Genomic DNA, 12,846 nt, shown 5'->3' on the forward strand with positions numbered 1-12,846 from the left:
TTGCTTTGCTTTGCTTTGCTTTGCTTTGCTTTGCTTTGCTTTGCTTTTCTGTCCTTTCCTTTTGTCTTGCCTTGCTTATCAGATTTTTGTTGCTTTGTCTCTTCCAGTTAGAAAGATCTGTAGAAGTGTGGACTCCTAACTCCACTCTCTCTCCAGACTAAGTTACCTGGATAAGGTGACAAGCTCACTTTGTGCTCACAAGTATGGCTGCATTATTGGTCACAGTACTTTTTTTCATGATGATCTGGAGATGGCCAGCAAGGTTCAGTAGAGAACTGGTTTGGCTGTCAAAGGAAGGATCCTTCAGATACTTTTCACGATCTCCATCCAAGATCCATTTGAAGGATCTATGTGAACTTTCTCATCAGTGACATCAGAAAGGGCCCTTGTCACGCTGAACTTCACTATCCAAAATTATTGTGTAGGCCAGTTCGTGGTCTGAAAATTGACACATTCTCTGTTCTAAGGGTCCTCCTAGCCCGGATATTGTGTGTTCTGGGGTACTTCCCAGCTCTGACATTCTGTGATCTAAGGGCCCTCCCAGTTCTGACATCCTGTGTTCTAAGGGCCCTCTCAGCTCTTACATTCCCTGTTCTAAGGACCCTCTCAGCTCTGACATTCTCTGTTCTAAGGGCCCTCTCAGCTCTGACATCCTGTGTTCTAAGGGCTCTCTCAGCTCTTACATTCCCTGTTCTAAGGGCCCTCTCAGCTCTGACATTCTCTATTCTAAGGGCCCTCCCAACTCTGACACTCTGTGTTCTAAGGGCCCTCCCAGCTCTGACATCTTGTGTTCTAAGGGCCCTCTTAGCTCTTACATTATCTGTTCTAAGGGCCCTCCCAACTCTGACATTTTCTTTAAAAAAAAAAAAACCAAAACAAAACACTTATTAATGCTTTTTCACACTGCTCTCACTTCCTGGTGTCCCCTCTCCCTAACAGAACACTCCCTGGCAAACAAAGCAAACCAGCCTAGTGACCAAGTCTGGCAGTGCACACCAGGTTCTATACCTGTAGCCCACCACCTTTCTCCCAACAGGAGAGGCGGCGCTGGGAGTCAGGACTGTTTTCATTTACGTTATCCAGGTCTTGCAGAGATTGTTCTGGTCTTGCTGGCTTTGCTCAGCGTCACTTCCTCCAAATCTTCCCGTGTTTCTCTGCATTCCTCATGTTCATCCCTTCTCATCGCACTCCCTTCTCTGGCTTTGCTCCACTATTCCTGATTCCAGGGGCACCCCTGGCGCTTCCCTTCTTTTCCTGCCACAGAAAATGATGCTTCTGAGATGTTTGTGTACAAAGGCATTTCCCACCATCTTTGGTTTCCTTGGGGTGGACACCTGGGAAAGGAGCCACTGGGTCAAGGGGTACAGACGACGTTCTTTAAAAACACATTTTGTAGGGGCAGCTAGGTGGTGCAGAGGATGGAACACCGGCCCTGCATTCAGGAGGACCTGAGTTCAAATCCGGCCTCAGACACATAACACTTAACTAGCTGTGTGACCCTGGGCAAGTCGCTTAACCCCATTGCCTAGCAAAAAAACCAAACAAACAAAACAAGTTTAAAAAAAAAAACCAAAACACATTTTGTTGGTGCCTTTTGGGCGCCTGTGGCAGTTACTCCCCAACCCCCACCAGAAGGAGCCCTCCCTGGTGACAAAAAGATTGATCAGAACCACCCTCCAGAGAGAATGTATCTGGTCCGCATCTGTCTGTTCTATCCCGGCCGTGCTCGGCCACCCTTTCTCCAGGCATTCCATTGGTTTGTCAGTGTTCAGCTTAGCTTGGAGAGTAGTGTAGTGACGTTGGTAATATACGCTGTTTTCCCAAATGCTTGCAATCACCTTCACAGATCCGCTAGCCTTCTGTTCCCTAAAGGTTCTTTTGTTTTTGGGTTTTTTTTGGGGGGGGGGTTAGGCAATGGGGTTAAGTAACTTGCCCAAGGGTCACACAGCTAGTAAGTGTTATGTGTCTGAGGCCGGATTTGAACTCAGGTCCTCCTGAATCCAGGGCCAGTGCTCTATCCCCTGCGCCACCTCGCTGTCCTCATAAAGGTTCTCTTGACCCCGACATTCTTGTCTCAGGGAACCTTCCTTACTTGGCAGTGGCCAGAACATGCTAGTCCTGGAGTCTGGAAGACCCGAGTTCAAATCCAACCTCACATACGAACTAGCTGTGTGACCCTGGGCAAGTCAGTTAACCTCTGCCTCAGTTTCCCCAACTGTAAAATGGGAATAATAAGTACCTTCCTCCCAGGGTGGTTGTGAGGATCAGATGAGCGCTTAGTCCAAATGCTTCTTCCCCTCCCTCTCCCCACCTGCGCTGGGGGCTTGGCCAGCCCCTTCCTCCCTCTCTCCCCTAGCGCTGAGAGTCTCCTCCCCTCCTTCCTCTGCAGCTCTTCATGGTGGACAATGGGGCTGACGACTGGCGCATCGCCATGACCTGCGAGCGGATCTTCTTCATCGCGCTGGAGCTGGCCGTGTGCGCAGTGCACCCCGTGCCCGGCCAGTACCTGTTCACGTGGACGGCCCGCCTGGCTTTCACCTACACCACGTCGGTGGCAGACGCAGACGTGGACGTCATCCTCTCCATCCCCATGTTCCTGCGCCTCTACCTCATTGGCCGCGTCATGCTCCTCCACAGCAAGCTCTTCACAGACGCCTCGTCCAGAAGCATCGGGGCCCTCAACAAGATCCATTTCGACACCCGCTTTGTCATGAAGACGCTCATGACCATCTGTCCTGGCACAGTCCTGCTCGTCTTCAGCATCTCTTCCTGGATCATCGCAGCCTGGACCGTACGAGTCTGCGAGAGGTGTGCCTGGTGCCTCTGGGGCTCGCCACTTTTCTCCCCCTTCCAAAGTCAGTGTGGCCTTGACCGTCTCTCCCCTTGGGGGTCCTTGTGACCTTGAATTAAGCCCCTTGTATCAAGGCTCTGATCTCACCCCTTCCCCACCCAGCCAGGACTCCTGTGACCCCCCCACTCTTCTCCCAGTGTGACCCTGAGTTCCCCTTCCCTTGAGGGGTAACCCCCTCATACTGAGCCTGTGTGACCTCAGCGCTTTCCTACCCACCCAAGGTCCTTGTGATCCCAGCTCTTCTCTCCCTTCCATCCTTAGTGTGACCTTGACTCCCCCTGTGGGGGCCCCTGTGACTCCCAATGCCCTGCAGGTTCCCTGGGATGCCCAGTTAGCCCCCCTCGCAGCAGGCCTCTCTGTTCCCAGCTCCTTTTCCACCCCTTCTATCCTCAGTGAGACTCTGGTTCCTTTTCCCCTGGGCTTCCTGTGATCCTCAGCTTTTCTCCTGCCCTTCCAATCTCAGTGATGTCCTGATTTCCATTTTCCTCTAGGTTCTCTGTGACACCCCACCCCAACTCTGCCATCCTGAACAGGTCTCTATGCCCCAGCCCTCTTTTCTGCACCATGGGATACTAGTTCTCCCTGTGGGCTCCTCTCTGACCCCTCCCTACCTCTGTGTTCCCTTAGGGCCCTTAGTGACTTCCCCCCAATCCTTCTCTTATCTGAACCTCTCTGTGACCAAGGTCATGTGTCTCTGGGGCCTTCAGGGCTCCTCACCCAAGTACCTCTCTGCTCCTGAGGCCCTCTGTGACCTCTGATCTTCTGGGACTCCTAAGATCTCTCATGTCCTGAGCCTGCTGCACCAGGTTCTCAGTGGAATTGGGGTGTAAGTGATCTCCTTGCCCTGGACCTGCTACCCCTACTCTTCTCCTCTCTGACACAGGGGAGTTCCCTGCTCCATCCTGTCCCCCTTTCCTCTTTTCTGATTCCTCTTGACCATCCTTCTTCCAGGCAGCCCCAGGGGCCAGAGAAGCTGACAGACTATTGCCTGCCTTGTGCCCTTTAGGGCAAAGACCCCCTTTTCTCTCTGTTCCCCCATTGGAGCTCAGCTCAGAATCAGATCTGAGTGCTAGAAGCACTGGGCCCAGGTAGCATCATGCTTGTTACCTGGGGCAAGGAGCCTTGGCAACATGGTGGATGGTGTGGGTCTCTGGCTTCCCAGCCCCCTCTCCCCTCTCTCTCTATCTCCCCAGAGGGTAGGCAGATGCTTCATTTAACCACCTCTCCTCTTCCCTCCCCTTGCTCCGTCATCTGGTAGGGAAAAAATGTGAGTTGGCCTCCCTGGCACAGAGCTGTTCTGCTCCCCCCCTTCCCTGACTCATGCCCGTCAGAATTTATGATTAGCTGCTGTGACTGGAGGAGGGTGGGCTAAGGGAGGGGGCCGGCGGGAAGAGGCTCTCTGGGGGGGGCAGTGAGGCCAGGGAGTATGAACCTTGAAAGGTTGGAACCAATGCCCTGGGAGATGTGTCTGAGACCCAGGATCTACCACAGCCCAGCTCCAATGGGGTCTCTCGGGTATCAGCCCGTCTTCCACCCCCTTTCCATTCCCATCTGTGATATGGGGGCATCATTTCTCCAACCTGAGCTTGAGAGGAAGAAGGGAGCCCTGGGGTCAGGATGCCCTCTAGCCGTCAGGGCCAGCCCCCTCCTGTCTTCTTCCCAGCCCTGGTCAGGGATGTTACCTTAGTGCTGGGAGAAAGACCTAAGGCCAGCACACAGACCCTCCCCCCGCCCCACCAGGAGTCCCACCTTCCCCTGGCGAGGTGAAGCTCATCGATCCATTCCTGCCCACAGAGCTTCAAGTGTAGGTGAGGACGTAAGACTTGGCAGGGAGGGGGACCAGAATGATTCAGAATCAAGTCGGGTGGGGTTGGCCAGCGTCCCAGGGAGAGGCTGCCTCACGCCGCTTTGGGAGTCAGGAGAACCTCGCTCTGCCACACACTTGGTGTCCTGGGGTCGCCATCTGGCTCTGCTGGCTGGTTTTTGAGGTCCCACCCTGCTCCAAATGATACCCCTGTGACTTCATAGAAGGGCGTCCTAAAACTTTAGGATTCTGGCTCCTTGGAGCTGAAAAGAGGTCTCATAGAAACTCTAGTCCATCTTCCAAGTATGAGAATTACCTTGCAGTGGATATCCAGCCTCTGCTTGCATACCTCTGGGGCTGGGGTACTCTCTGCCTCCCTTCATAGCTCATACCACTGGAGCAGCCCTGGCGGTGAGGGAGTCCTCCCTGTTGCCCTCCCCATAACTGGCCCGCATGAGGTCTGGTGCCACTCTCTGGGAGCAAACAATAGTGAGTTTCTTCTGCTTGCCCCATGGCAGCAGGACAGGGATGTGAAGATGAGTGACATCTTCCCCAAGTTACCTCTAGGCTCAGGAGAGAGAAGTGTGAGTATGCGGGAGGCAGGGCTTCCAGCTGGGCCTTGAGGGATCTGCAGGGAGCTTCGGAGGGGATAGAGACCTCCTGCAGCTGTTCTCTCGGGGTCTGGGGACCTTCCCAGAGTCCCTTCTCCTCCCCTCTGCCTCCAGTCCCCTCCAAGCTAAGGAAGGGACGAGGCTTGTCCTGCTTGGCCTCAGAGGGCACAGCTAGGAGGGTGAACTTAGCAGACACGACCTGAGGCATCATATGAGGAAAGACTGTAGCAGAGTAGCCCCATAGTGCCCTGGGCTGGGCTGCCTCCTTGCTGGAGCGGAGACTGCCCTAGAGTAGATGTAAGACGCCTTAAAGGTGATGCCTGCTCAGGGAGGGCTTGGACAGCTCACTCCCTAAGGCACGTCCCATCCCTGGAGCTGTTCTATCCCTTCACATCCTCCCCAGGCTCACAAGACAGCAGGCCCTGACTCTGGGGCAGTGGGGCCTCTACTGGCCTTTGGAGGTGGAGAGGGATCAAAGATCCCTAAGCTGGACCCCCTACCCAAGTCCAGGCTGCCTGTTCAGCAGGGGGCAGAGCCAAGCCCTCGGGCCTTCTGGGTGTGTGGGGTGGGGGGCAGGGCAGGTCCTAGCACTCACTGCCACCCTGTCTCTGAGGTTCCAAGCTACTCCCTTCAAGGGTCACTTCTTGCCTCAGCCTCCCTGGTCCCTGAGGAGCCTGGGGAATGCATGTGTGTTGGGGGGAGAAGCGGCCGATCCTAAATTCTCAGCCCAGCTTGCTTCAAGCTGCCTGTATCTCCTCTGTGGATGTGTCCCTTTGGCCCCGCATGGCCCCCTGTCTGTGCCCTTCCTGAGGGGCTTTCTTGGCCCTCGTAGTGTCACCAGACACCTCGGCCCTTTTGGAGGTGCCCTACCAGGGTGGAGCAGGCAGGGGTTAGTCAGGATTGGGGGGAGGGGTCTAGGATGACCCAAGATGGAGAGTCTTTGCCCGGTATCGTGGCTACTCTCTGGCTCACAGGTCCCAGTGAGGGGGTGGAGAGGGGAAGGACTTTCACGAAAGCCAGGAGCTCTCACTCAGCCCCTCATTATCAACATTCTTACAGGGTCCTGTGGCCACCTTTGAGGGTGAGGGGGGACAGTGTGCTTGAACCCAGGGTAGACCCTGGAAACGTCCTTCCTACCCTCCACTACTTTACCCTAATACCCACAAGCTTATCACTCTGAGATTCCTGGGTCAGTTCTCTACCTCCCTTTCCCCTCCTGATCCCCCCCCACCCCCCACACACACACAAATAAATCCCAGGCTTTCTTCTGTCTCCCTCTCCCTCAAAGTAGGCTAGGCATCAGGAGAGCCAGGTTATGGCCACTGTTCTACCACTGACTGTATGATGTGGACAAGTCCTTTCCCCTCTTGGAGCCTCAGTTTTCCCACCCATAAAATAGAGGTAATGTTCCCTGTCTTCCCTCCCTTTCTCATCAGAGGGCAAAGGGAACAGTTAGACACTGCAGACAGTCTCAAGATTAACTCAGGCCTGTCCCCTTGTCCCTCTCACCTGGATGGGAGAAATCCTCCCCCACCTCCTCATGTTTTGGGTCATTCCTTGTAGCTTTCCCACTTGCTGGAAAGTACTTCCTTGTGTCTGGCCCGGATCTCCTCTCCCTGCTGCAGCTTATGGTGCCTGCTGCCGTGCCAGTGTCTCTTGCTGACTGTCTGTGTCTCATTTTGTCTCTTGGGTGTGTGTTTCAGTCTTTTTCTGCCTCCTGGGCTAGGGGAGGGGGACCAGTAAAAGCCCTCTCCCAACCCAGCAGGTAGTGTGGGGGGGTGGGGGAGAATTGGATTCCCAGGGGCTGGAAGAGAGCTCTGACCCCTCTTCCTTCCACTGAAGCTGAGCCCTGTCTGTCTGGGGCCCATATAAAATCTTGTGTTTTCAGAGCCTCCTTCGGGGCAGACCACAGTCCTTCCTGCCTTGTGGTCTACTCTGGGCTGCTTTAGAGCCGCCTGTCCTCTAGGCAGGGGCTGAGGAGAGCGGGTAGCCCCATGCCTGGAGCTCCTGTTTTGGCAGCTGACTGAGCAGGAAGAAACGGCCGTGCGTTTTCCCTGACCTCAACCTTCCCTTCCTTCTAGGTACCACGACAAACAGGAGGTGACCAGCAGTTTCCTGGGGGCCATGTGGCTGATCTCCATCACCTTTCTGTCCATTGGCTATGGGGACATGGTGCCCCACACCTACTGCGGGAAGGGCGTGTGTCTCCTCACAGGCATCATGGTAAGGGGACCCTGCCCTAGGTGGGGAGAAGATGCAGTTATCTCCTACCCCATCCCTGCTTTGGGCTTCTTGGGAGGAGCCTGTGCCCTGCCTACCCGAGGGAATCTGAGTGCTAGAGTGAGCAGGCCCCACGCTGCATCTGTTAGCATTGACAGGGACAACAGAAGGAGAGATTGGAGCCCTGGGGTTTATCCAGGAAGGGGGAGGGGGCTGAAGAGAGAAGGACCCCTTCTCTCGCCCTCTGTGTCACTGCCTCACCTTAACCCCCTCCCCAGGGCGCTGGCTGCACGGCGCTGGTGGTGGCGGTGGTGGCCCGGAAGCTGGAGCTCACCAAAGCAGAGAAGCATGTTCACAACTTCATGATGGACACTCAGCTCACCAAACGGGTGAGTGTCTGCCCCTCTGCGAGCGGCGTATGCCTGCTGGCACTGCCAGGCGCAGAGGCCTCGTCCTCCCTTCACCTCTGTCTGCAGCTGCCCCCGGGCTCATGGGGGTGTCCCAGGCACACACAGATGTGCAGAGAGATGGGCTTCTGTGCCCTCATCTGTGGTCAGAATCCTCCATCTAAAGATTCCTAGAAGAGGATCTGATTAGGGGAAAGGGGGCACACGTGGGCAGCAGGAATCCCAGCGACGTGCCCTTGTGCCCAGGCACACGGGGGCCTGGCTCATCATTGGTTTCTTGTGTGTCTCGCTCCGACCCAGGTCAAAAATGCTGCCGCCAACGTACTCAGGGAAACGTGGCTCATTTACAAACACACCAAGCTGGTGAGGAAGCCCGACCATGCCCGAGTTCGGAAACACCAGCGTAAGTTCCTTCAGGCCATCCATCAGTAAGTGCAACACCTTTCCCTGCTTCTGTTTCCGGGTCTGTCCTTCCCCCTCTGAGTCCACACGAACTGCCCCAGGCTGCCACTGCTGGACAGTCCGCCAGCCCTCCCTCTGGCCACCAACCCTAAATGTATCCACTCATCACCAGAGGAGAAGCAAGATGTGGGCCCCCCACCTCTGCCATCCTGTGGTGCCCTGAAGCCTGGGGTGTCACAGCTCGGGGAAGATGTGACCTAGGTCCTAGCCAAGAGGCAGTATTTTCCCATGGGGAACTCTGCTGTGATTGGAGGTTGAGTTTCTGACCAAGGACATTCCTCAAATTAATCCAGCACACATTTATTTAATACCTACTATGGGTAAGGCCCGTGATACATGTGTACCATTTAGATTATAAGTGAGTTGTTGAGTAACATGGTGCCTCGTCCACAGAAGGTGACATATAAACGTTCATTGGCTTGTAAGTGCCTACTATGTGCCGGGCATTGGATGGGAGGCACAGGAGATGGTAGGAAAACAGGGTTGGGACATTGCATGTGAGGGAGTAGCGCGTCGTCTGAAGCCATGTTGGAAAAGGTCTCATGGTGTCACAGGCAGCACCTTGGGGCCTTCCTTTTACAGATGAGGGAAGATTGAGACCCTGGAAGGGAAAAGAGTTGGACCTAGGCGATGCTGAGTCTGCGGCAAAGTCTGGTCTAGCACTATCCTTCCTGGCTCCCAGGCTGGGCCATTCCCTTGACCGCATGCTAGACCACAGAGGGCTTTGAATAGCAGACTAAGAAGTGGGGATGTTCTCCTTTGGGCCGTGAGGGGTGTCAGTAGGGTAGGGGCATAACCAGAACTGCATTTTGGAAACGGGGCTCTGGCAGCTGGTCTTGGAGGGGTGGAGGGAGAAAGAAGGGGAGGCCGGTTAGAAGGCTGGTACAGTAGGCCAAGCGAGAGGGGATGGGGCTGTGGATCTAACCAAAGGCTGTGGGGGTGCCCAAGAAGGGAGTGGCCACGAGAGATGCCTTGATTGGACTTGGCTATGGAGAGAAAGGGATGAGTCTGAGCTGTGTCAGGTTTGGAGCCTGCGAATGGGCAGTGCAGGGCGCCATCAGGAGAGATGGGAGATCTGCAAAGGCCGCTGCCCCGTTAGAGCAAGAGGAAGACAGGCTTGCGTCAGCGTGGTGAGTCACAGCTAGCGGAGGCAGTTAGAGATGTAGGGTAGGCCTGGGAGCTGGTGTGAAACGGTGGGGAGGGGGCCGAGCTCTCCTAGGGCCTGGAGGAGCCCACGGGCCAAGGTCTGAGGCTGGGAGGATGCCTGGCAGCCTGGAGGAGGCAGTCTTGGAGTCAGAGCAGTGGGAAGGCTGGGGGCTGGGGATGGGAGGGAGTGCTAGGCTGTACCCTCGGCCTGGCTGGATTCCTGGATGCCCAACCTAGGCTGGGCAGACCTAAGACCACCTCTTCCTCACTTTTTGGTGACTAGGCGCTTCACTAATTGTTGATATTAGGGCCGTCTGAAAATTAATTTTATTCCTGCACATAATTAGGAGAATGAATTTGCTGCATAAAATTAGTGTGATGGAGGGTCGAGCTCGGAGTCAGAAGGCGAGGTCTCAAGGCTGGCTGGGGCACTCATGGTGACCGAGGCGAGTCACCACCGCTTGGCCTCAGCTCTCTCATCTGGAAAATGGGGAAGCTAGCACCCATTATGTCCGCCTGCTGGGCTTGCTCCCAGGGAAGCGCACTGTGGACATTGGGCTGGGAGGGCACTGAGGCTGCATGTTCTAAGGATGAATTCAAGTGCGCTGCTCCTGTATTTTTTATGAGGCAGTTAATGCCAGCCCAGTGATTTGGGCCCAGAAGGAGAATGCAGCGCAGGCCTCCCAGACCAGGAAGGTGCCGAGAGCAGGTGTGGGGCTGGAGGGAGGAGGCTTTGGGCTTGAGCCAGCTCTGCGCCGGCCTGGCCCTGGGGCCCTGCGTAGGCTCCTTTACCCTCCCTCAGACTGCATTGCCCCCGAGTTGCAGGTAAATCAATGGAGCATTTATTCAGCACTCAGAGCACTGTGCTGTGCACTGGGGGCACAGTAACACTTTCTCTGCCCTCAGAAAGCTCCCATTCTAATGGAGGAGACCGCATGGATAAATCAGAACCTACCTAGGAGCTGTGTATAGAATACATGGATGGTAACCTTAGAGAGTTAGCAGGCCAGACCTCGAGGTGGCAGCGGATAGAGCCTTGGAGCTGGAGTCAAGGAGGCTCGAGTTCAAATTCTGCCCCAGTCACCCTCAGCATGAGCAAGTCACTTAACCTCTCAGCCTCACTTTCCTCATCTGTAGAATAGGGATAATAACAGCACCTGGCCCCAGGGTTGTGAGGGTCAGATGACATATTTGTAAAGCACTTTGCAAAACTTATTAGAGAGGAGGGGGGAACCAGGAAGGGCCCGGGGCAGGGGGTGTGTTGAGCTCAGTCATGAAGGAAGGCAGGAGTTCTCTCACTGGTGTCCTTTGCACTGATGAAGTCACAGAATGCCCCCCTCCCCCAAGTGTGTTCTCAGAGAATGTGTGTGTATGCATGTCCGTTAACCCTGGAGGCACAAGGAGACGCATTTCAGTTTGCTGCCCAGAAAACCTCCACCCCTCTTCCAGCTGTTCCCAGAGTGGACCAGGCCCCCTTGCTGGGAATGGGGCAGTGGGGGGCCCTGCCAGCCCAGGAGGAGCCCTCGGCCCTGACAGTCTGTACTGAGGACACGCAGGGTCCCCGGGGAGGACACTTACATGGCTCCAGCCACCCCTCACCCCCTCCTGTGAGTTAGGGAGCACAAGTCATGTCCATTTTACAGACGGGCAAACTGAGAGGGCTAATGAATGGTTTGCTCAAGTTGGGTCAGAGCTACCAGGTGATGGAGCTGGGATGTGACCCTGGATCTCTCAGCTCCAAGGCCGGCGTTCCTTCCTCTCAGCTACATTTTTGTTCATCAGCAGGCATGGATGAGGCACCTGCCCCGCACGAGGCATTGTTGATAAAGGGACAGTAAGGAGACACACCCTGCCTGTTGGAGCAGACCCAGAGCTGGCCAGGAAGAACCTCAGCAATCCTGGGGGCATCCCTGCCTCAGAGTGGGAACTGAGTCCTAGAGAGGGTCTGGGACTTGGCCAAGGTCTCTCTGCAGGTGAAACAGTCTGCCAGAGACGGTCCGTTCTCCTGCCCCACACTGCCTCCTTGTGGCACAAACACTTGTAATTCTCTTACAGTTACCGTGGGGTTTTTTCTGTGTTGTTTTAAGGAAACATGAATAGGAAGCTTTACAGCTAATTCAGACTTAGCCCCTCTGGTTCTCAGTTAGCTGACAAGCAAGCACTTCCTTTGTGCTGGGCACCGTTCTACCCCTCGGGGAGCTTCCAGTCTAACGGGGTAGTCCACATGCCAACAACTGTGTGTACGAGATATAGACAGAGTGGACAGAGGCTGATCTCCGAGGGAAGGACCAGCAGTGGGGGAGGGACCCCAAAAGGAATTGAGAAGGAGCTGTTGGACAGGTGGGAGAAGCAGGAGGAAGCAGCATCCTGACAGCTGAGGCTGAGAATCTGTAGGGAAAGCTGGTGATGAGCAGTGTCAGAGGCCTCACTTAGAGAGGTCAGAGAAGCTGAGGACCGAGAAAAGACCATTCGATTTGGCCATTAAGAGATAGTTGGCAATTTTAGAGAAGTTTCGGTGGCATGGAGAGGGTGGAGGCAGCTTGCAGAGGACATCAAATGGCATGACGGGAGCTGGAGAGGCCAGGAGTCTGGCCAGGAAGGGGAGGAGAGGTAGAGGATGGTAGGTAGCAGGGAAGGTGGAGTCAAGCAAGGCTTTGGAGAGGCTGGGAAAGACATGGACACGCAGCCAGCATTCAGGGAGAGACGGAAGATTAGAGGGAGTGGGGATGAGAGGGGCACTGCACTAGAGAAGACAGGATGCGACCGAGGAGAAGGGTCACCTCGTCACAAGAGACGGGGTGAAAGAAGAGAGCGGAGGAAGGCGTGTGAGTGACAGGAGATGTGGCGGAGGGGTCTGGGCCTTCTTCAGTGAAGCATCTCGGCCGAAGGGAGCTTGAGAGGGATGAAAGGGCTTGGAATCACTGGTGTGGTGAGAGGGAAGGGGTAAGGGGCTCGCTTCCAGGCGGTGAGGGCCTGGCCGAAATGATGTCACAGAAATCGGTGGCAGACCTGGTCCCCTCGGTTTTCATTTCTTCTCCAGCTCCATTCAACAGTCCATGAATAGGACAGAAGGTGGCAGATGGGGGGAGCCATCCAAGGTTGGATGAGTAGTAGGATATGGGGGCAAGGGATTGGAGCAGAGAGCACAGGGAGGTGAGCTGATTCACCAAGGGGTGGAGGGCAGGAAGAACAGTGGAGTCAGTGCAGAGGGGACAGCCTGAGGAAGGACTGAGGGACAGAGGGCTGAGAGGGCACGGTGAGCATGTAGAGCAGGCTGAGGGATGGTGAGGCAGGTGCAGAGGGGACAGCCTGGGGAAGGACTGAGGGGCGGAGGGCTGAGAGGGC

At 55.4% G+C, this 12,846-nt stretch overlaps 1 protein-coding gene across 7 annotated transcripts in view; it reads left to right on the plus strand.

Annotated features, from left to right (window-relative positions):
* The window catches only part of KCNN1 (potassium calcium-activated channel subfamily N member 1), a 36,458-nt gene that overhangs the window by 19,936 nt on the left and 3,676 nt on the right, over positions 1-12,846 (plus strand). For 3 of the 7 annotated variants that reach the window (XM_027853237.1, XM_027853238.1, XM_027853239.1), the window contains exons 4-7: positions 2,390-2,808; positions 7,348-7,489; positions 7,765-7,875; positions 8,194-8,321. In XM_027853237.1, coding sequence (XP_027709038.1) covers positions 2,390-2,808; positions 7,348-7,489; positions 7,765-7,875; positions 8,194-8,321 — 800 coding nt within the window. Of the gene's footprint in view, positions 1-2,389; positions 2,809-7,347; positions 7,490-7,764; positions 7,876-8,193; positions 8,322-11,286; positions 12,421-12,846 lie in introns of those variants that run through there. The other 4 variants (XR_003568344.1, XM_027853242.1, XM_027853240.1 and 1 more) reach the window with 3 other exon arrangements.

Source organism: Vombatus ursinus, unplaced genomic scaffold (genome assembly GCF_900497805.2).
Source record: "Vombatus ursinus unplaced genomic scaffold, bare-nosed wombat genome assembly UNPS02009918.1, whole genome shotgun sequence".
NCBI lineage: Eukaryota > Metazoa > Chordata > Mammalia > Diprotodontia > Vombatidae > Vombatus > Vombatus ursinus.